Source organism: Miniopterus natalensis, chromosome 9 (genome assembly GCF_054644295.1).
Source record: "Miniopterus natalensis isolate mMinNat1 chromosome 9, mMinNat1.hap1, whole genome shotgun sequence".
NCBI classification, from domain to species: Eukaryota; Metazoa; Chordata; class Mammalia; order Chiroptera; family Miniopteridae; genus Miniopterus; species Miniopterus natalensis.
The window spans coordinates 30,302,023-30,326,607 of NC_142089.1; the positions used below are offsets into that span (position 1 = coordinate 30,302,023).

At 44.4% G+C, this 24,585-nt stretch overlaps 1 protein-coding gene across 1 annotated transcript in view; it reads right to left on the bottom strand.

Annotated features, from left to right (window-relative positions):
- Positions 1-297: 297 nt before the first annotated feature.
- The window catches only part of RAB3B (RAB3B, member RAS oncogene family), a 46,065-nt gene continuing 21,777 nt past the window's right edge, over positions 298-24,585 (bottom strand). The window contains exons 2-4 of the mRNA XM_016210865.2: positions 13,351-13,469; positions 10,591-10,715; positions 298-3,113 (exon numbers count right to left, since the gene is read on the bottom strand). Of these exons, the coding sequence (XP_016066351.2) occupies positions 2,926-3,113; positions 10,591-10,715; positions 13,351-13,469 (432 nt within the window). The 3' untranslated portion in view covers positions 298-2,925. The remainder of the gene's footprint in view (positions 3,114-10,590; positions 10,716-13,350; positions 13,470-24,585) is intronic.

Genomic DNA, 24,585 nt, shown 5'->3' on the forward strand with positions numbered 1-24,585 from the left:
AACTCCTGCCCTGTGAGGGGACCACGTTCTTCCATGGTCAGAGAAGCTGGTCAAGTCACTTCCACAAAATGCCCCAATTGCTGGGGCAGGGAGGCCACTCAGAGCACCGCTTGAGAGCTAGATAAGAACTGCCTACAGCTCAGTTGGTTAGAGCATCATCCCAACACATCAGGGTTGTGGGTTCAATCCCCAGTCAGGGCATATATAAGAATCAACCAATGAATGCATAAATAAGTGGAACAACAAATTGATTTTTTCTCTCTCTCTCCCTTCCTCTCTCTAAAATCAATAAAAAAATAAAAATAAAGAATTGTCTGACAAAGGCAGATACATGGAAAGCCAGTGCTTGGGCCAGAGAAGCACTGGGCATTTTTTGCTCAGACTCATGGAATGAGTTGCTTAAGAGACTGATTGCTGCTTTCTAGAGTGTTAGACATTCATCACCTCAGATTCGTCCGAATCACTGAGCAATTTGTTAACAGATTAGAGACAGGTTTTTTCTCCAATGGACTTGAAATCTGATGGCCTTGGGATATCTGATGGCTCTAATGCTTGCTTGTTGTGTGATATTGGCAAAGTCTCTTACCTTCTTTGGGTCATAGTTTATAAGCAATGCGGTATAGAAAGCAGTGACGAGCACAAATCTTGGAGCCTACCGCCTGGGTCTGAACCCATTTTCTATCATTTATTCATTCTATGACTTTAGGCAAGCTAGAGAATCTCTTTTACCTTAGTTTCCTCATCTTTAAATGAGGTTGATTATAGTGCCTCCCTCACAAAAATGTTGGGCAGATAAATGAGTTAATCCATGTAAAGCGCTTGGAACAATGACATCAGTGTTAGCTACAATGACACTGGGATGATGATCCTCATGTCTCGGGTTTATTTTGCAGATCAACTGAAATAATGAAGGTAAAAAAGAGTCACAGAGTTATTATTAGTGCGAGAAGGGACATTAAAGATTATCCAAATAACCCCCCTCATTTTATATGTGGAAAATCAAGACTCAGAGATAGGAGTAACTGGTCCAGCGTCACACTTGATTTAGGGCAGAGAGCCCAGGTCTCCTGGTTCTAAGACCAAAGTCCATCCTCTGCTCTGCATCAGAGAAAGCAACATCTCCATAGGGCTGGCTCTGGAGGGGCCTGTTGCTAGTTAATGCACTTTCCTAAGACAATGAGCTGCATTTGAAATTGAGAGAAAGTTTGGGGGAGACTCTCCTCCTCCCCCACTGACTTTTGAGGTCACATGTTAGTGTGAGGGGGGGTTTTGGGAACAACACTGTGGGTTCAGGGTTGGGAGAAAAGATGTGCAGAAATCATCACTTCATTCCATGTCATTGTTTCACCTAAAAACGAAACATGTGCAGTGTCCACAAACATGAGCTAGAATCATGAGTTAATCCATTCAGCTTGTTTCTAGTGTCAGAGGATTTTTTTGTATCTTTGTTTTCTTTGGGCATTTAATTAAGCCTCTTCCTCCAGGAGTGGTTTCACATCGGTTTTTTGGTAAAAAACTAAGGTTTCACTCCCAGGAGACTATATGAGGTTGGGATTGAAACATCTGAGTTTACTTTTCCTAATGTTTTCCGTGTCATACCCCCCCCCTTTAGAATTATTCTGCTTTGAATCCCACTTCCTAGGTGGACTACTCAGGAGTGACTGAAAGATGGGTTGGAAGAAAGGGCAGGATGTGGAGAAGACCCTATGAATCACAGAAGAAGGAATTAGAACTATTTGACTCAGAGAAAGTGCAGGTCCCAGGGATCATGACTTAAGTTCTCTAGTCACCTAAGGGTGTCATGGGGCAGAGGGAGCAGACTCTGTGAGCTCTCTGACAGCAGAGCTAGTACAAATTGAGTGAGAAAAGGATGAATTTCTAGGAGGCATACTTCAGCTTAAAACAAGGAAAAGTTTGGGATTATGGGAGCTGCCCACAGATGGTTTGAACAACGAGCTCCCGTCCCTGCCTGGAATGTGTGCTTTAGAGGAAAAGATTTGGTTGTGAAGTCTGGCAGCCACTTGTCAGAGATAGGGATTGGGATTAACTAGTCAGACTAGGTCAGATTCGGGATCCTACCAACTCTATAAGTTTTTCAGATTCTGGGAATTTAAGAGCCAGTGACCAATTTCATAGAGTTCCCACAGTTAAGAACCATCTGGAAAGTGGCAAAATCAGAAATTCATGACTTGCTTTTTTATGTCGCCTGTGTCTCTCTCCTTTTTTCTCTTTGTCTTTCTTGTACTCCCTAGTTTGCTCTTTCATAGAGCAGGAACCTTTGACATTTTGCGGGGAATAATCTTTTTCTTTTAAGGGTGTTTCTGACTCAGCCTTTGCTCCTCCAGCATCATTAGAGAGCTCTCTGGAGATTAGCCCTGGCCTGTCACCACAGCAACTGCCCAGGCCCTGTGGGCATCCGTGGTAACAGACATAGGGCTTTGAGAGCAAAGCTTGCCTTGCAGTGCGAGGAAGCTCCACAGGGGAGCCTGATATGAAACAAGCATGTCGTGTATGGGGAGGTTTTCGTTAATAGGATTAGCTGTGAAGGTGGGCCTCACTCTACACAGTTGGCCAGGCCCTGAAAAGTGTATGTGTGTCAAGTTTTGGTAAATGGAGGAAATCTTATTCTAAAGGCAGAAAAGAGATTTGCTTTCCAAGACTCTGTAGTGAATTCTCTTTGTAAATGGAGTCTTCTCTTGTAAAGTGAATCTCTACCCACGTTGCTACCTGGCCTGTTAGTCTAGTGCTGAGCGTCTGTTAGTGGGGCCATCTGCAGAGAACCCCTGGAGCATGGTTCCACCTCCACTGCAGGCAAAAAACAGCAGCAACGCAGCTGGCTCGGGGCTGGGGGTGGACAGAGTGTAACAGGGGAAGCAGAGCGGGGGTGGGGCCACAATGAGGGGAGAGCAGGAGGGTGGGCCTTGCCTAGCATGAGCAGCTCTGCTGCAGCAGCGGCGGGGTGTCCGAGAGACGGGTGTTCTTGGAGGCGCCCAGCACGGAGGGGTCCGTGTCCAGCGAATCAGACATCTTGTCACAAATGGCATCCACCAGGCGCTCAAAGGCCTGCCTCACACTGATATTCTCCTTGGCGCTGGCTTCAAAGAAGTCAAACCCTAAGGAGAGGAGAGAGATATAGGTAAGGATTTTTTTCCTTCCCTTTCACGCCCCTTGGTCAGAACACTCTGGATTAATACAGCAAGTGCTCAGGGGTGAAGCAAGGAGGCCTAATTCCATGGGCAGAGGATTCTGCTTCAAAGAGATGGTACAGAGCAGGGATTACCTGCACTGGTTTTAGAATTGGGCAGATCCTGGCTCTACCACTGACCAGCTGGGAAATCCCCAGAAAGTCACCTATTCTCTTCATGAATCAATGCCCTGCTTTATAAATAGGGATAACTTTACCTATTTTATAGAATTAATTCAAGGATTAAACAAGATAATGAATGTAAAATGTATAGCCCTGTGCCTGACACAGGCGGAGTCATTAGATAGAGTGAATGCTTCCATATGTGTGCACCATACTTCACAGTTTCCAAAGCATTTATCACACCCATTATCTCATTTGATCTTCATGTCACACCTGGGGGAAAGAGGGTCCAGGCAGACCCTCTCCACTTCACTAATGCAGACACTGTGGCTTAGAGAAATACACTGACTTCCCCAAGATAAGTACAGGTACCAATATGAGAAGCCCAGGCTTTGGCCTTTTTTACTTACCAGGGCCTTTCCCTCTTCCTTCCCCTGCCTCCCACTCACCCTGGCCTGCCCAGCACTAGTCTAGGCTCTGGGAGGCACCCCAAGATCCACACTGAATAAGCGAAGCTCTATTTGTTCTTTCCACTCACAGACACAATGGCTTATCTCCACTCAGTGGGGTTCCTCCTTCCTGAATTCCCCCAGAATTGCCCTATAACTCTTCTACACACACACCCCCATAAGCCTCCTAAAATGCTCAGGGAAAACTGCATCTAAAGCATGAGACATTCTAGTCTGTTTTGTACCTTGAGATCCTTAACAACACTTTTCTGTGACAATGAACAGGACTTGGTTGTCCAAGGAGACACAAGAAGGGCCCTCCTGGTTCAGACAAAGTGGCTGCTTCCTGGCTGAGGAATCTCAGCCAGGTTGGTGGCAGCCCTTGGAAACCTAAGCCTCTTTCTCCGACACTTTTTTGGCCCTGGCCTACTTCCTTCCTCTTTTGTCTGTCTACCTCTTTCCCTTCCTTCCAAGTCTATCTTTATTTCTCCTCCGAAGCTTCTTTCTTCCCTTTTTTCCATTTTCCCTGTATGTTCCCTGCCCGCTCTCCTTGGGGTCTCTAATATTTATTGAGCACCTACTACATGCCAGACCCTATTCTAGGAGCTTTACAAATGTCATCTTACTTAATCCTCACAGCAGCCTGCTGGGGAAATAGAATCTTCTCCAATTTATAAATGAGAAAACGAAGGTTCCAAGAGGTTACACAACTCATAGAAGGTCACATGGCTGTATCAGTGGAAACTGGGTCTAGATCTGGGTTTGGCTGGCTCCCAAGTCCATACACAGCCCAGCCTCCTATTTCTTCCTTTTTTCTCCCTTTCACTTTACCTCCCTCCCCCCCCAATCATATCTTTTTCTTCTTTTACAAGTGTCTTTGGCCTCCTTTGCTTTTATCTGACTACCACAGTGTCTGAATCTGGGCAAATCACTTCATCTTTTTGAATCACTTAACCTCTCTGAGCCTCAGACACCCCGTTTGTCAAATAGAAATAATAACAGTGTCTTCCTGCTGAGAGAGGTTGAGAGGACTGAGTGAGGCGATGGATAAATTGCTGTACAAAAGTTGCCGGTTATAATGACAGCTTCTTTCTGCTTCCTCTTTCATCTGCTTCCTTCTCTCCCTCTTTTTCATCTTCTCCCACAAAGGAGGGGAGTCTCTCTGCTCTTCCCTCCTTCTCCCTATCATCCCCTTTGTCCATACAGAGGCTGAAGCCCTCAGGGACAAACAGGGCTCCCCTTGCCCCGGCCATCCCAGCGTGAAGGCGCTCACAGCCCTGCCAGCCCACCTCCAGCCCACGGCGGCCCCTGCCTGAGGCCTGTTCCGCGCCCGAGAGAGGCCAGCTGCAGACGGGCCAGCTCGCTGCGGCCCATGATGGAGAAGGAAGCAACTGCTGGCTCACTATCCTCAAGCCGTGGGAACCTGGTCAGCTTCAGAGACCCTCCAGCATGTAGCTTTTCCTTACTGAATATCGTGAAAATGGACTCTCCAGCCTTTGGCTTATTACAAGCGCCAGCATTAGGGGAGATGGTGGGGGGGGGGGGGGGGGGTTGCCTGCCTAGGAAAGAGGCAAACAGATAAAGAAGTAAATAGGCATAAACCATCAGTTTAGATGAACATGAGGACACAGGTCAAGCCCAGGGGCACAAACATCTTTTGAGGAATTGGCACCGAGGGCAGGATATGCCACATTGTGCAGGTGGGCAGTTGGAGGAGGCCAGGGAGTTAGCCAGCCTGGATTTGAATATAGTCTCAATCAGCTACTAACTGTGTGACTGTAGGCAAGTTGCCTACTCTCTCTCAGCGTGTTTCCCATCTGTAGAGTGGGGTAAATATTACATACCTCACAGGGTGGTAATGAGAATTAAACGTACAAAAGTTTGCAGAGTGATTGGCATGTATAATACATGGCAATTTTCTTTCCCTTATGTTCCCAAGCCAACTTAGTCCCAGCTTCCTTGCCTCTGCACTGTCTCCTAGGAACTTTGGGGGATACCCTTGTTTTCTTCATCATTCATTGTCAATCAATAAACGAGGTCTTTACTGAACACTGACTTTGTACCAGGTCTGCTTTGAGTGCCAGGGACAAAGGGAGACCAAATCTAACGGTAGAGAAAAGACACACTAATCAGAGTGTCAGTCCCTCACACGTGCATAGTCCTTAACAGTTCACAAATACAGTTTTAAAACAACTTTGTGAGGGGACTGGGATGAGACAAGGGTTATCATTTATAATTTACAAACAGGGAAACTGAGGTTTAGCAGTGGGGCATTAGTCGGGGCTCTATCCCTCATGCCCCCTTGTCTCGCTCTCAGTTGGAACAGTAACAGAAAACACTAGCACATTTCTAATCCAGGGAGAGCAAACCAGAGGCTGTGCAGGAATGCAGTAGAGAGAGAGAATGGCGGGAGGGGGGCGGGAGCTTCCAGAAGTTAGTGGGGATGGGAGCCTTTAGGGCCAGTACTGAGCAAAACTCTTCATCTAACTTTTCACTCTTCAGGACCCAGCTTAGAAAGGGTCTCTTCATTCTCCTCTGTGCTTCCCTCTGCCATTGCACGTGTCCCCCTGTATGGAGAAGCCCATTTGACAGGGCACACCCAAGCAGGGACCATGTCATTCTCCTGAGCCTCTACACTAGCTGGAATAGGTGCTTGGTGAGTACTGGTTGAATGAATAGATGAATGAAAGAGGTGGGAGTGAGCATGGAGGGTGTGGGTGAGGGGATGTGGACAGTGGGGGTCATAAGAACTCAGCTCAGTGAGCATGGCAAGTCCTGTGCTGGGCGTTGGGGACACTGAGGTGAATCCAACACAGTTCCTACCCTTGAGGAAATCCTAGTCTGGTGTGGGAGAGGCATAGTAACAATAGTACAGTCATACAAGTTGGAATGGTGAGAAGCCAGGAGGTTGTCAGGGCACAAAGGAGGTTCCTAAATGAGCCTGGGGGCCAGAAAAGCCTTCTTGGAGAAGCTGATTCCTAGGAAGACCTCAGCTAGATAAAGACACGTGACTGTGAGTGTGTGTGAGCACATGCATGTCAGCACGCCACACGGGGAAAAGTATGAGCACAGATAATGGGGCAAAAACCAGCCTTGGTTTATGCTAGAATGACCATAGCAGTTTGTTATCATTAGAGCAGAAAGCTCAAAGTGGTGAGAGATGAGGCAGGAGGTGGCCAGACATGGAGAGCTCATATGTCATGCCAAGAACATGTCTCCACTGTCATCTCAAAGGTACCTGAGGTATGATGAGAACTCTGATTCAAGTATCCAGCTCATGGGCCCAGCCAGCTCTTTTGCTAGCAGAACAACTCCAGATGCACCCCCACCTAATTACTGTCAGCCTCCTGGAAGGTTCTTCATTAGTAGGCCCAGATGGTAACCTTTTCCCCAGGTTCATTAGTAAGTATTCTCAGGATCTGAGAATCTAGTGAAATCACAAAGATGACAACCGATTAATCAGACTAGCCCCTGTCCTTTCCTCCCTCTAATTGGCTTCAGAACAATGGGGTTCCTGCTGTCTTTAATAGGTTCCGATTCTTAACTGAATCTGATATGATTCCCTTCACCCCAAAATGATCATGTTTACCCATCCAGTCCAAAGGCAGCTGTCACAGACCCACAGAACCACAGACTGTATGCGCACTTCCTGCTTCTGAATTTGACTTCAGAATTCTATTCAGAAACTTGCAACCTGCTAAACTCAGCTCTCATCCTGGCACTGCCCCAGAATATTTCTCCTTCACTTTTTTGTTCACATCTCTTCTCCGTCCTCCTCTGATACCTCTTTGTCTCCATCACGGGTCAATCTTCAACTCACACCCCTCTGGTCACTGGTGATTTTGGCAAGGGATTCACTGTCTTCCTTTCCACCCAGGGTTGTTTTCATTCTTAGTAACTTTGGGTTTCATGTGGACAATCCACCCAACACCCTGGCCTCTTAATTTCTTGAACATCTCATTTCAGCGACTTTTTCTTCCATTTTGTTTCCGTTATCCCCCTGTCCTTATAACCTGAGGTATTTTGACTTGTATTTGTGTCACTGGAACTGAGAGACGTCTAATTAATGCAATAACCAGCCTCACTGGCTTAATGCCCATGACCCTGGATGGTTTGGCCTCTGTCTACTTCTCCAGCTTCATCTTCCTGGCTCATACCATGTTCCACAAACATCAACACTTTCTTATTTGGTGCCTTTGCTCAGGCTATCACTCTCTAGCTCCCACTTCTAATTATCTTTATTACTCACCTGTGGAATCACTGATTCCAGAGAGCCTTCCCTTTCTCTTCCCACCCAACCTCCACCACTCAGAACATACAATGTACCTCTCCCCTATAATACCATGGCACCTTACCAAATTGTTTCAATCAGATCCCAACAGGAAAATGGGACCTATTCTTAATATTTAATCCAAAGGAAATTGATTATATAGGTGATAGAACTAAGAGGCCAAATATAATAGTGAGGAAACCCAGAGATTATCAACAGAGAAAAACCAAAAACAAAAAAACAAGTCCTGGCCAGGTAGCTCAGTTGGTTGGAGTGTTGTCCTGATGCGCCAAGGTTACAGGTTCGATCCCCAATCAGGGCACATACAAGAGTCAACCACTGAGTGGGTGAAGAAGTGGCACAACAAGTTGATGTTTCTCTCTGTCTCTGTCTCTCTCAAATAAATAAATTAATTAATTAAAACACAATAAAAACTATTACTGGGGCCAAAGGAAGCTAGAACCATGGGAGCAGGAGTCAGAGAAGAGGTCAGGAAGATGACAACCTCTACTAGAGGAGCTGGCTAAGGGGTTGGGGGTTAGGGAGGGATATGCAGGTTTCTCCCTTTTCCCCATCTCCAGTCACCCATCAGTGTCTCTCCTTGGCTAACCCAGTCACGGGCCACTGTCACAGGAGCCTGGGAAACACAGCCTGCAAAGGTGAACACCCCAGAGGGGGTTGCAGGAGAGAGAGCAGGTGAAGGGTGAAGAATGATAGCAAACAGGCTAAGGACTGGCACAGTCATCTACTCAAAGGTTATTGAAATGATCTCTCTATTATATTTCCCTGATCAATAAGGATTTTGAGGGCAGGGAACTCATTCACCTCTGTGTCCCTAGGGTTCATCATATATTCGGTGGTTGTGACAGATTATTCACTGCTCTCCCTGTAGAGGATTTTACATCCCCGCAGATTGCCAAGTGGTTGCAGTGCCTCCTTGTGGGAGGTGTGTATCTCCCCACTTCAACAACCCCCAGGATATCCCTCTATCACAACACTGATCACTTGGGGTATCATTGTTTCTGTCCTTCACAGACCAGGAAATATATCTTATTTCACTGCACAGTACCTGGCATAGAATAGGTGCTCAGGAAGTCTTAATTGGATTGAAGTAAAATGAAGTAGCCAAATACTTAACATAATAAAAATTTAATCAAAACATATTTGTGCAATATTTACTCAGTGCCAGGCATATGCTAGGCACTGTGGGTACAAAGATAAACAGGACTCATTTCCTGTCCTCATGGAGCTTTTTGGAGATAGACAAGAAAACAAGTGCACCCAAGTGTGATGGGCACTGTGATTGCTGCCTATATGGAGTACATTAAGTGGGGATACAAAGAAAAGACATCTGGGCAGCCAGGAAAGGCTTCACAGAAGGTGTGAAGCTTGAGCTGTTTTGAGAACTGAGTGGGGAGTTCACTGGATGAATGAGGGTAGGGAATGGGGCACAGAAGAAAGCATTTCAAACACGAGGCATAACTGGTCCAGGGAGAGTGCTGGGTGTTTCCCTGCGGACAGATGGTTGAAGACATAAAGAGATAGCCTGAGAGCGCCCAGGTGTGGGCTTCAGCACATGTTTACTGCTCTGTGGACCACCAATGGGTGGAGCCACTTTCTGGACCCTAAGAACCTCTCTGATGGAATAAGAACAACATGACCCAAGATGATCCAACCTCCCTATTTATTATGTACCTACAGTTTGCTAATTTCTATTCCAGAACATCTTGGGGAATGGAAGTGGGAAAGAAAGAAGTATAGGACACCTCCTCCCCCAACACACACATGTACTTGTAATACACATAATACAAATACATACAACACACATAATACAAATATATACAACACACTTGTATGTTATACAGTTTACCCACCTACCAGCCCAAATATCTGTACTTCAGAAATTGTCAGAAAGTCTAACTTTAAACCTCCTACTTCTGAAAACTTACAACACCTAAGTTGTAAGAACCACTTAGAGATACTGGCTAAAAGCTAAGCAATACATCCATCCTTCTAGAGGAAGATTTCTCTAAGTCAATCTTACGTTAAACCCCAATACAAGAAAGAAAATAAAAAGCCGTTATTTTAAGCAGGTACAGGCAGGAGTCCTGCTAGGGAGCTCAAAGCCAATATTTTGACCCAACTCTTGCCCATGCCCAAGAATTTACAATATACATACTTATCTCACCCCTGGCTTCCTCTTATTTTACTCCTATCCTTGCTTTATCTGTGCTTCATTGTTCTCTTATTTAGGTTTTTTTGAAAGTACTATGATGATTTTTATAAAACACCTCAAATCTTTTGTAGAGGGAGCTGGTAAAAAAAGAGTTCATAATTTTAAGTTTTACTTATATATTCAGTGTAACAAAATATATACATATAATAAGGAATTACCTAGCACAAAGCTATATGTACATCACACGAATATGAAACAATACACACAGAGTGCATATGTACATACTTTGCAATCACAACCCCTCCAAAATCACACTTCCGTGCACACATGCACACACATGCATGCACACACACACACACACACGAACACACACATGTTGTGTACATACCAAGCTGCTCTGCGAGGAGCCGGCCCTTTTCAGTGGGAACAACCCTTTCTTCCTCCATGTCACATTTGTTCCCCACCAAGATAACCTGTGCATTGTCCCAGGAGTAGGTCTTGATCTGAGTAGCCCTAAAGAGCAACCGAGAGAGGACCATGTTAATGAGCGCGTGCGCGCACACACACACACACACACACACACACACCCTCCACCCAGGCTGAAAAGGACTCTGTGAAGCTTGGAGAAACCAATTCCCTTCCATGGGAATAGCAACACCCAGGTTACTGTCAATTCAGCTAAGGACAGAGACAGATACCTGCCCCAGCTGGCTGTCACAGATGCTGGTCCCTGAGCCCCAGTCTTTGGAGCCCTCTTCAAATGCCCCCACTCATCCCTCTTCTCACCAGGCAGAGAGCTCTTTCTAAACCATCTATCTGACCATATCCTTTCTTAAAAGCTTTCTCTCCTCTACTACCCATGCGATGAAGTCTAGATCCCTCTATTAAGCGTTATAGACCCTTCACCTCCTGTCTCTCCCTGTGGGGAGCCTTCCCCAGGCCCAGCTAGCCTCTCCCTCCCTCCTCTGTGATTCATAAACCTTAGATCATGATTATTTGTAGAAACCAAAATGTCAGCAGTGCATTCTTTCATGTACAATGATTATGAAACCTTTTAAAAATAGTTTTATGTACGTTTCAAATTTTGAAAGTAAGTATGTTTTACTTCTATAATTAGAAGAAAAATTTTAAAAGTGGGGATAAAATGGGACCCTTATAGTGTAGAGACATCTTTTTGTGGGGATGGGCCTAACTCTGTCCCCAACCGCCCCCATCAGGCAGAAATGATTACTTCCCCTTTTGTTCCCCTACTGTGGCTACTGTTACATTTGGCTGAATTTATCTGCCCTTCCTTTGAGGGCAGGGACAGGTTTATTCATCTTTGGGGTACCAGCCTCAGCAAAGAGCACAGAGTAGAGAAGTTGACAGTGAATGTCTGATGAATGAATAAATCAGCACATGGTTAATCCTAAAGTAGATCTAAAATTATGACCCTATCCTGACATTGACCCCCCCAATCTAACTCAATCTTAACTACAACCAGGACCTATTACTGACCCTTCTCCTAAAGCTGATCCCACCACCAACCTTTTCTTTAAGGCTGAGGAGTCATTCCCTCAAAGGATGGAATTCACTCAACCACCAACTGTGTGGGCCAGCAAAGAGCTAGGTTCCATGCTGGGCCCTGCGGCTTAGATGGCAGGTGGGGGCTAGGCTGGGACCAAGTTTCTCAGAGGCAAAGCTGAAAGGCCAGGGCTTGGGAGAGAGAACACGCTTCGTCTTCAGCCTCGAGGCAGTAACTGGCGCCAACTCTCCGTGTCTCCTCATGTAACTCTTTTCCTCTCTCCTCCCACCCCATCTACCTTTAGCTCCCAGATTAGCAACTCGGGTTATTCTTGGAGGAATCATCACCAGGTGTTAAAGTCACTGTGTTCCTGAGTCAGAATGAACACGGACTGATGGAGAAAGGGAAGGAGGTCAAGGCCAACAAGGAGTGAGCAGTGTGAAGACACTTCACTTAAAGAAAGAGCCAGTCACTCCATGGGGAGAGCTGGGAGGAGGGGAGAAAAATCATGACCGAAGGGAAGAAAGGGAAAAGGAAGGAGGAAAAAAAGGGAGTAAGGAGAAAGGAAAAGAGAGAGAAGAAAGGTAGAGGGGATAACACAGACCACCAGGAACGACAGACACGCAGATGGCACCCTGGACAGCTGTTTGGAACAGGGAGGTGCAGCAAGCAGCTTGCAAGGTCACTCTCAGCTCAAGGCCGCAAGACACAAACGGTGCTTTACATAGTCATGGCAACAGTTCCTTGGAAGATGAGAAGTCCTCAAAGGGCGGCTGTTGGCAAAAGGGGCAGGAGAAAAGCTTGGCACTGGCCAGCACGGCCGCTCTGTGCCTGGTCTGCTCGGCCTCTCTAATTCCGAAGAAGAGCCGCAGCACAGATGCTCCACCTTCCCCCAGCCTCATCCTTTCCACTGATAGGGGCCTAGTGACCTGGCCTCTCCCTCTCCCCTGTCCTTTAGCAAGAAAGATGTAAGTCGCTCAGAGGTTGTACCAACTGGGGAGCTACGCTGATTTCCACTGTGAATTGAATCTTTACGAACTTGGACTGGATGTGCTCTTGGACTCGAGCCCAGCTCAGGGGTAATGTTTACAGGAAAACAGTATATGGATCCATTCACTACTGTGGCCAGAATGATCTTTCTAAAACATTAATCTGAACCCATTGGTTTCAAGCTTCTTACCCCAACACACAAAATCCTTCATGACCACTGCTTTTTCTACCCTCTCACCTACCTTCTTGCCTTTGCGCATCTGTATTTTTTTCCCCTGGAACATTCTTGTCCATGCGCCCCTCTGGCTAACTCCTGTTCATCTTACAACATGCAGTATATGTGTCAACAACTCCAGGACACCTTCCCTGGCTCCCCAAGCTGGGTCAGAGCCCTCCACTGGGTTCCCACAGCCCCGGTGACTCTCTTCATCACTGCACTTGTCACATGATATTTTCACTGCCTGCTTACTGACCCGTCCTCTCCTCTCAAGGAGCCAGTCTTATTCATCCAGATTTGTCTGGGCCACAGCACAAGGCCTACTACACTTTAGCTTTTCTTGAACAGTTTGATGAATGAATGGATGCATGGATGGATGGATGGATGGATGGATGGATGGATGGATGGATGGATGGATGAATGAGTGAATCTCATACCAATCTTGGACAGCATTGAAGGACTCCTCATTGGTGATATCATACATCAGAATGAAGCCCATGGCCCCACGGTAATAGGCTGTGGTGATGGTCCGGTACCGCTCCTGCCCAGCTGTGTCCTAGGTGGGAAAGGAAAGAGTCAGCCTCCTAGAAAGTTTGCTTTTGTTCCTAAAAAGTCCTCAGAACAATAAAAGAGTAAGAGCACCTATTATGTGTCTTCATCTTATACTTGGTGACTAGAATGTTTTTTTTAAAACCTCACAGAAATTAATAAGAATAAAATTAAAATTCCAACAGAAAAATGGGCAAAAGGAATAACAATTCATAGAAGAAATGTAAATGAATATTTATCATATAAAAAGGTTTTAACCTTATTTTTAACTATAATCCCCATTATAGATAGAATATAGTGAGATGTGCAACCTCATACCTGCTCATGGGAGCAGAACTTGGTTCAACCTTTCTGGAAATCTACTTGGAGGTCTCAAGAGCATTAAAAATACCTTTGTACCTTTTGACCCAGAATTTTTTTCTCCTGAAAACTTTTCCTACAAAGTTGGAAAATCAGACAAATACCTAATCACAAAATGTTTGTTACCACTTTATTTAGACAGTGAAAAAGTATCATCAACTTATATATTCAACAATAAGAAAATGGTTAAAATATAAGAATTTTTCATATGTTTATTTTTGTAAGACTATTTAATAACATGAGAAAGTGTTTGTATTTGTGATATATCAATTTTGTAAGTATATAAGCATGGAAGAAAACTGGAAAGAAACACATCAAAACTTAACAGTTATCTCTGTATGACAGACAAGAATTACCAGGACTTTAATTTTCTTCATGTATTTTTATTTTTACAACAACAAGCATATATTACTATTATATAAGGAGAAATAAACATCTTTACTAAAAAAAACTTCCTAAGACAATTTTTTATCTCAAGCAGCTCAGTCTAGTTGGAAAGACAAACATGTAAGCAAGCCAACGAAAACAAGACCAAAGTCACTGGCGCACAATGGGATGCTTCACAAATGTCCCCTCAGTCCTGATGTGAGGGACCAGCCAATCTTCTCTGTTTCATTACAGTTTTAGAATGTGTGATGCTTGAGCATGTATAAAACATTTCCTCATGTATTAGCTCATTTAACTTTTATCAAACCCCTGAGAGGTAGGTGTTATTAGTATTTACATATTACAGTTGAGAATGCAAAAAAGCAGACAGGGTAAGTGGCTTCCTTAAGGTCTAAAAGCTGGTGACAAAAGCTATGCCTTAAATCCAGGATTTGTGATTCCAAGCCCAATGCACATACCACTCATCCACTTCAATTAGTGAAAGATTTATCCATAAGCACTTACTGAACACCATCTATTATGATAATGGAAACAATAATCATTATAGCATGCCATTATTTGTACATACGTTGCCCCTGTTATCCACAAACTTTAGAAAAACCCTGGAGGGTATTTATATTATTACTCCATTTTACAGATGAGAAAACTGAGATTCAGAGAGATTGCCCACTAAGTATAAGAATTGGGATTCAAAACAAGTCTGTCTGGCCCTGACCAGTGTGGCTTGGTGTTTAAAGCATGAGCCCACACACCGAAGGGTTGCGGGTTCAATTCGCGGTCAAGAGCAGGTACCTGGGTTGCAGATTCGATCCCTGTCCCTGGTCAGGGCATGTGCAGGAGGCAGCCAATTGATGTGTCTCTCTCACATCTATGTTTCTCTCTCTCTCTCCCTCCCCCCTCCTCCTTTCCCTGCCTCCCTCTCTTCCACTCTCTCTAAAAAAAATCAATAGAAAAAAATATCCTCAGGTGAAGATTAACAAAAACAAGTCTGTCTGACCCCTATTACAGTATACTGCCTTGGCCATGAACCATACTTTGTGTGATATAAAAATGGAACAAGCACCATCCCTGCTCTCAGGAAGCCTCAGTAAATGTGTAGAGGTGGCTAAGACATAACATATTGAAAATTAGCAATATGTAGCAGTATGGAATCTGTACCAGATAAGTTGTATAAAGAAAATGTGTCACACTTTTTAGGTGGTTTTAGGTGGTTATGGAAGGTGTCAATGCAGAGATAGTATGTCAGTTAGGATAGCCTGGGTTATTCAGTAACAAGCAAAAATAAATCTCAGCAGCTTAAACAACAAGGTTTTTCATTATTGTTACATGTGCACTAAGGGTTGGCTGGCTTTGTGTCTCCTTATTCTAGGATAAAGACTGACAGAGCAGCTCCCAGAGGGAGAGAAAGTGTATGACTCATGTGCTGGCTCTTAAAACTTCCACTTTTCCCGTTTCACTGGCTGAAACAAGTCACATGCCCACACCCAAGAAAGTAGTGCAATCCTATAATATGCCCAGGAGGAGAATCGGGAGTGTGATAGCATAATGACTCCCACAGGTGAATCTGCCCCAAGCCCAGAAGCATTGCCTGAAGATGTAGTTATCTGTCAACAGAAGGAGGACGACAGGGACTTTTCTAAAGAATTTTCCAAGCAAAGAAGTGAAGGAAAGGTATTTTGGCAGAAAAAAAGTTCTTGCCAGTGAGTACTCTAGAAGAACTTAAGAAATAATGAGAAATAGGAAATGGGTAGGCAATGAAGCTAGAAACAGCTCTGAATGCCATGCTTTGGGGTTTGGACTTTATCTTTTAGGATCAAAGATTTTGAGGCATGAGATTAACATGGTTAGATATAAATTTTAAAAGATCACTCTGTGATCTGGAAAATGGACTGGAAGGAGAAGACACGGGAAGCAGAAAGGTCAGGTGAGACCCCATCAGAATTTGAACTAGAGTGGTAGCAATGGGGGTGGACTGGAACCAGATTCAAGAGGTATTGAAGAGGACCCTGGCCAGGTGCACCAAGAATGGCACATACAAGAACCAACCAATGAATGCATAAATAAGTGGAACAACAAATTGTTGTTTTTCTCTCTCTCTCCCTCCATCTCTTCTCTCTCTCACTAAAATCAATAATTTTATTTTTAAAAAGAGTACTTAAGAGGTGAATTATAGGGCATGGTGACAGATTAGATGTGAAAAGATGAGAAATCAAAGATAACGGTTATGTTTCTGGCAGGGATCAGAGAAATATATTCACTGTCTGCCATATCTACATAAAAAGCTGTGTGTGTGGACCTGAAGCATCGCAGCCGTATGGATCCACCCCTCCCATGCCCTTGCCTCTGCTTCCTGAGCACCAGAGAGCCAACACCACAGACCAGACTCCTCCCACAGGTCTGCAGGGTCAGACCTTAAGTCTTGTCTTCTAGGATTTAGAATTACAGTGGTACCTTGGTTCTTGAACGTCTCCATTGACGAACATTTTGGCTGACGAACACCGTAAACCTGGAAGTAAATGCTTCAATTTTCGAACACGCCTCGGAAGTCGAACGTGCCACACGGCTTCCTCTGAGTGCAAGATCCTGAGGCCTGGCTGTGGGCTGTTGATCCCTCGGTTTTTGAACTTTTCAGAACTCGAACGGTCTTCCGGAATGGATTACATTAGAAAACCGAGCTACCACAGTAAGCCACTCTTCCATCCAGACTGGTGATCTAGACGCCCAGGCAGGATTTCTGAGCAACTGCACTGCCACCAGGTTTCAACTCTTTTCACTTCACCTGCATTACACTGTTTCTCTGTGATAGTTTCTAGTCCCCCATCTCTGCCTGTGCCACAGCGCTTTGACAGAAGAGTCCTGTCACCAATGAATGCCCAATTAATTGATAATCCTGGTATAGAATAATAAATGAGTTTGGACATGAAATCAGTTTCATCTCTGTAGTCCCAGTGCCTGGCACAGAGCTGGGCACACAGTAGGGGTTCAAGCACCACTTGTTAAACAAAAAGGCCATATAGTTTTGATGTTAAGAGCATGGTTTCTGGAGTTAGATTTCTGGGTGTGAATCCCTATTCTACCACTTACCAACTATGATTACGGGAGGCAGTCTCTAAAGTGGCTCCCAGTGATCACCATCTCCAGGTATTCATGCTCTTGTGTAATCCCCTCCTTGGGCAATTTACCTTTTGAGGTCTTAGTTTCTTTTTCTACAAAAATGGGAATAATTAATTGCCCAACCAGTGTGGCTCAGTTGGTTGAGCGTCATCTCATGGTGACCAAGAGGTCGCCAGTTTGATTCCCAGTCAGGGCACATGCCCAGGTTTCGGGCTTGATCCCCAGCAAGGGGCGTGTAGGAGGGAGCCTATCAATGACTCTCTCTTATAATTGATGTTTCTATCTCTCTCTCCCTCCCTCTCTTTGAAATCAATAAAGACATTTTTTAAAAAATCAATAAAAAACATTTTTTTAAAAATGGGAATAATCACAATTCCTTACTTCATAAAGTTATTGTAAAGATTAAGAAAGTTGTTATATCTAAAATACCTGGAACAGTTCCTAGTACAAAGTAAGTACCTGATGGGCATCAGTTATTATCTTTGTACTTTCAGAGTCAGCCCCAGGAGCAGATTCCCAGGGTCTGCCCAGCTGGAGTGGATGAGTCCCATGCTATGTGTCACTTCCATCTCAATAAACCTGTCCAGGGCTGCCTCCGGCTAGAGTCTCAACATGAAGCCTCCTTCAAAGAGTAGAAAATGGCCAGCCAGAAAGGGAATGAATGAATGTAAGATTGAGCAGGTCTTGGTCTAACTCCCACTCTGCCGTTCGCCACCAATGTGATTTTGGACAGCTTGGTTTTTTCCTTTCTCTAAGATTCAGCTTCCTCACATCTGGACTGAAAATAATAATGCCAACTTTGTAGTGTGTTTGCAATGAAATAAGATGTTTTTCAAGTGTCTAGCTCATTATAGCAACTCAAACATGGGAATTTATCATTTTCACTATTATTTAATTTTTCTAAGCTTTAATTTCCTCATCTGTAAAGGGTGATAATAAGACCAACTTTGAAGTGACCATGTAAGGATTAGAGATAATGTATGGGTAGAGCCTGGCAGAGTGCCAGGCACATAATAGATTCTCAATAAAGTTCATAGTAGCTGCTGCTATTACTGTGGATATTGTTGTTACTGTTATTTCGCTAAAGATAAACAAGATTGGAAACAACAATCCAGCTGTCACAGTCCTGTGCTCAATGGAAAGTAGCCCAGAGAATAGCTCCTAAACCTCCTTCCCTCTCTCTTTTATTTTTAAAAATCACTTTGATGAACATTGATTCCCCTCCCACTGATGAGAGTCAGAAATAGAACCAGAGGAGACAGGAAGGAGAAGAAAGAAAGTGGCATGACTCACTGGCTACTTGAGGAAAGAGACCATGTCATCCAGAGCAATCAATTCACTTCTAAGAAACAGACTTTCATCGAGCTCTTCATATGGGCAGAGCATTAAGCCAGAGAGTGGGCACCAGGTGAACAGGCCACTCTCTGCCTCCAGCAGCCCCATCAACGTGACAGACAGACACATGAGCAAGAAGGGAGCTAACATCAACTGAACACCTATTATGTGCCAGGCTCTTTGATAAGTGCTTTACATATGGGATCTCATTTATTAATTGTAGTAACAAAATAAAACTGCTAGTTGAGCAGTTTTAGTGCATATGCCAGGCACTTTTCTTATTTAATTTTTTAAAATCTTAGCCCAAGGCTATGTTTGTTGATTTTATTTTATGTATTTATTTTTAATCCTTACCTGGGGATATGCTTATTGATTTTTAAGAGAGAGGAAGGGGGAGGGAGGGAGGAAAAGAGAGAAAGAGAGAGAGAGAAACATTGATGTGAGAGAGAACATCAGTTGGTGGTTTTCCTTATGTGTCCCAACTAGAGATTGAACCTGCAACCTAGGTATGTGCCCTGCCAGGAATCAACCCTGCAACCTTTTGGTATATGGGACAATGCTCCAACCCACTGGGCCAACCGGCCAGGGCGAGCCCCCATTTTATATATAAATTAATCGGAGGTCACAGAGATCAAGTTAATTGCTAGAGTCATGAAGTATCAGAAGGCTGAGTAAGGATTCAAATCCTGTCTTTGTAAATTTTCAACACAACCTACAGCCCATCCCGACTGCATATTCTTGATCCCCGCCGACCCCCAGGACAGGACATAGCCCACGCCACAGCCTCCCACATAGGAGGTCCCGCAGCCATGTCTAAGGCTTCCTGGGGCCAACAGTCTCCCCTCCACCAGAGGGTAAGGATGGAAATCACCCATAAAGCTTAAGTGGAACCGCATGTGTCTGGCACACGGGTTATGTATAACCAATATCGGTTATCTTCTCCATCTTCCACTGCATCATCAATCCAAACAGGCTCTTCATTTCTTTCTGGAATGTCCTCATGGTTGCCCACACATGCCATACCCATTTCTGCTCCATATTTCTGTTCATGCTACTCTCTCTGTCACATATGCCCTCTCCCAGCTCCTTCACTTGTCTTGACTGTCAGATTATTGAATTCTAAAGTTAAAAGGAAACCTTAAAAGTTATTCAGTACACCCTCTCACGCAAAATAGGAATTCCTTCCATGGCACACTTGTATTAAGTGTTTCCAATGTCGGAAGGCCACCCTCAAAAGGCAGCCACTCCACTGATGGATAGTTCTGGTTATTAGAATATTTCTTCCTTCTCTTGAGCTGAAATCTGCATGTGGTCATTTCTATCCATTGACTTAATTTTGTTCTCTGGAGACACAAAGAATAAATCTAATTTTTCACTCATGTGGCAGCCCTCCAAATATTTAAATCCTATGTTTGTTTGGCTCTTAAGAGTTTCCAGAGTTTTTTCTTACTATCTCAGTTCATTCCAAGAGAATCCCTGTGAGAGAAGGGCCAACATCCTCATTCCACAGAGGAGGCAACGGAGGCCTGAAGAAAGACAGTGAACGTTGAAAAGGGGGCTTCTGGCTCCGAGAAACCAGTGCCCTTTGCATAAGGCTACATCTCTGATGTTTTAAATCACCTGTCACGGGGACCTTGGCAATGAACAGAGCGACCACAGCAGTGACGAGAACTTGAAATGGCAACAACTGAGAAGGAGGGAAGATGTTTAGTACCCTGGGGAACAGCACTGCTCTCTTCAAATATCTAAAGTACCTAATGGGGTTTTCCTTTTAGTCCCTTCATTTTCTTTCAGATCTTCCCTGGGCGCTGATTCTGTGACAAGTGTTGGCTGGGTCCTGAGGATCAAAGGATAAATGGGACACACTACCTGCTCAACTCTTTGGTTGGGCTTCCGAAGCCAGAGGCCCATTCCCATGGAGCCTTCACCGTCCCTTTCCTTGAGGCAACACCCTTTGGAGCTCAGCTCAGCAGAGAAGCGGCCCGGCCCTGACCATCCTGGCAAAGTCAGATGTTCCAATTACATGCTCTCTTGGCACCATGTGCTTCTCCTTTGTAGCACTCATCCCCACTGTAATTCTGTATTTATTTGTGTAATTATTTGATTAAGGTCTGTCTCCCCTGCCAAACTGCAAGTGCCACAAGAACAGGATGTCTGGTTTTGCTTACTATTGTGTCTGGCACAGCACTGACACATAGGATGGGGGGAGGTTTCCAATAAACACTTGTTGAAAGGATGGATTTATTGGGTGTCTGCAACATTTTTGGTAGAGCACACTGAATGTCAGATGGGCCATTCTAAAATCCAAATCTCATCTCCCTCGCAGTCTAAATCCTTTCCCCGGCTTCCCACAGCCCTCACAATGGGGTACAAGCTTCTTAGTGAACATACAGACCCTTCCTGTTCCTTCCCTGTTACTCTTCCACTGAGTTCCAGCTTTGCCCAACTACTGTTTGTTTCCCAAACATACTGTTTCTTCACACTCCTGGGCCTTATGCTCATCTTTGCCTGGAATCTCCTTCTCTTTTATAATTCACGGCCTATTCAAAAGTCACATCCTCTCTGAAGCTTTCTCTGACCTCCTTTCCTCCCACAAAGTAACTTCCTTCTCTGCCCTTTTATGATTTGGCATTATATCACTGCACACATCACATTTATTACAGCTCCTGGCATATTTATCTTTCTCTTCTTTCAGATGATGAGCATCTTGAGACTCAATCTTACGTTTAGCTAAATCCCAGGCCCTCAACTACAGCACCTCATACATGGTAGACAATAAGAATGCTGGTGAATGAAATCCAAGGGCTGACAAAGTGATGAGTACAGAAAATCCACTTAGAACCTCAGGATTGGCTGGAAAAGGGTCTGTGAGATCATATAAGCCTCCTCTTTCTAGTTCCTTTCCATTTATAGACAAAAGGGGGAGGCCCAGAGCAGTGACAGACTTGGGAGATCACACACCTAATAAGAGGTTATCTCTGGGGCCTCTATCCCTGGATCTTGCCCTGTTATATATCTGATCCCCCAGCCAGACCCCTCTCTCCTCCCTCTTCAATTCACCCCCTCCAGGTCAGATTGGGGGTGGGGATGATCAGCGCTAGGGAGGCAGGTAATGAGAGCTGCAGGCTAGCTCTCCCCACACCCACCATCCGACCCACAGCTGCCAAGCCCCAAGCCCTTTGTATTTTGCAGCAGCTGGGAGAAGAGGCCATTATGTCCCAAGGGAATGGGAGGAAACCAGAGGGAGAGAGCTTTTCAAGGAGATTCAATGGAGCCAGGAGAAGCAGAGGACTGAGGAATGGAGAACACGATCCCTTGGAGCTGGCTTGGTGTTATACCCATCTATCTTCAGTAGTGTAGACCACACTACAGAGCACCCTACGATTCATGAGCATTTTTGTTGCCTCATCTCATTGGATTCTAACAATGACCCTGTGATGCAGACTTTTTACAGCCAGAAGAAACTGATCGTCTTAGAGCTCATTAAGTCTGAGAGCTTATTCTGCAGGTAGGAAAAGAGACCCAGAGAGGTAAAGTGACTTTCCCAAGGTCACACAGCTACTTACTTTCCAGCTGGGCTGAGACTACAATCCAAATATTCTGACTCCACATCCAGTGTTCTTTCCAGCATAGCAGGTATTATTATCACTACTGATTTACAGGTGAGAAACTTGGGGTTCAAGGGCACAGAGCTAGCTAGTAATTGGTAGATCCTTGAGGGCAGAGGACAGGAAAGAGATCACTAGAATCCAGGACTGGGGATTATAAAGCACTCCCTGTCCACTGTAACCCTATCTGACTCTTGAGGGCCAAGTCACAGGACACCTATTCTGAGAAGTTCTTTAGCATCCAGGATTGAAATTCATCATCATTCCTTCCAGGGTGCCACAAAATGTACTTGGGCCTTTATTTTAGGGACAATGGAGCACAGAATTTTAGAGCTAGAAGACTCTTGTAAGAGTAATCAATTCCACAAACATGTACTAAGCCTATGCTATGCCAGTGAAGAAGACCCGTGTGATCCCTGCCCTCAGAATTCTTAGTCTATTGGGAAGTTGCCTCACATGTGATGAACCCTAAAACAGGTATATATAGAGTCAACTCCCTCATTTTACAGGAGGGAAACCAAGACCCAGAAAGATGAGTGCCCTGGATTCTTATTTTTGGCATTGGTCTCTCATACAAAACTCTCAAAAACTCAAAATTCAAAACTTCTCACAGTATAACAACTGATTTCCACTAAGATATAGGTGCTAGCCCAGCCGGTGTGGCTCAGTAGTTGAGCGTCACTCCATGATCCAGGAGATCACAGTTTGATTCCCTGTGAGGGCTCGTGCCTGGGTTGCAGACTCGATCCTCAGTAGGGGGCGTGCAGGAGGCAGCTGATCGATGATTCTCCCTCATCATTCATGTTTCTCTCTCTCTTTCTCCCTTCCTCTCTCTGAAATCAATAAAAACATTTCTTTTTAAAAAAGATATAGGCACTACAGTTTACTTCAAGAAGATAAACTAAAGATCATAGGGCTTCCTTTCATTGCTCCTCAATGTATTTGGCATATCGTAGGTGTTCAATATCTATTTTTTGAGTGAATGGACCATAGCACCTATGTCAGGGGTTTGTTTCCACTCCCATCTATGTCTCCTCATTTAGACCGTGGGTAGTGACTGTGACTTTGATTTCTGAACTATCAGCAATGCCTAGAGCAATGCCTGGTACCTGGCAGGTATTTAAAAAATATTGAATGAACAAAAGAATGAATGAATGAGAGAAGGATGGGTAATGTAATCCCTCTTTTGTTCTAAATAACAAAGATGACATTCCCCCCCACACAATCCTCTTCTGGAATCCTCTCCTCTCCTCAACTTCTGTGAAACCTGGCTTCATCAGTTCTTTCCCTCATCTTCTCCTGCTCCCACTTTGTCTCTCACACAGGCTCCTTATTGCCCCCTGGGTCCCTCACTTCCAGGTTTCAGGGGGAAATTTCCAAATGTCTGCTTGACATCCCCACTGAGTCTGAATGCCTCTGACATGTACACAACGACCATTAATTATAACCTATTTCATTTGTATCTTCTCCAGCTAATAAGCCCTCATCAGTACCCAGCACAGATCTGGGCACATAGCAAGTATTTTAAAGATACCTGCTGAGTGAACCACCACCCATCGCACTCCAGTGCTTTGGCAGGGACAAATTTAGCATCAGAGTTGCCATCCCATTTCCTCTTCACTCTTTTTGCCTCCACTTGACAGACATCAGCACCATTCAGAGCATTCTGAGAAGTCTCTCTGGGGAATTCATTTAATTTACCACCTGCTGTACCCTTTATGTGACTCACTCAACTCCCCTTCAAGACAGGAAGAGGTGGGGGATGAAGTGAGGTGGGAGGGGGCCAGGAGGAAAGAGAGAAGATTAGAACAAGATTATATTTAATACATACTCCGGTCACAGCAAGTAAAAGGAAATGAGAGTCAAGAAATTGTACTAAGAAATTGCTGGTGATACTAATAGGATCCTTATCAGCAGCTGGCAGAAAACAAATGGTTAATAAATACATAAATGATTGTTCAATAAGTAATCAGAGAAATACACTTTGAAATGATGAGATACAATCTTTTACCCACTGAATTAGGTAATATTTGAAGCTGGCAAAGGTCGAGTAAAATATGAATTTCACTACTGAAAATCTGTCTAAAGAAAATAATCTGAAACCTAGGAAATGTTTTATACACAGGATGATCACTGATCACTGCAACATGATTCATCACAGCCCCAAATTGAGAAACAGTTCAATGTTCCAACAATGGGGAACATCACTAAGCTTTGAGAAGCCAGAGATTGTGCCTCTTTCTTTTACCACCGTTTAGAGTGCCCAACACATGGTAAGTGCAACAAATATTAATGAATGGATATAGCGCATCCTCCCTA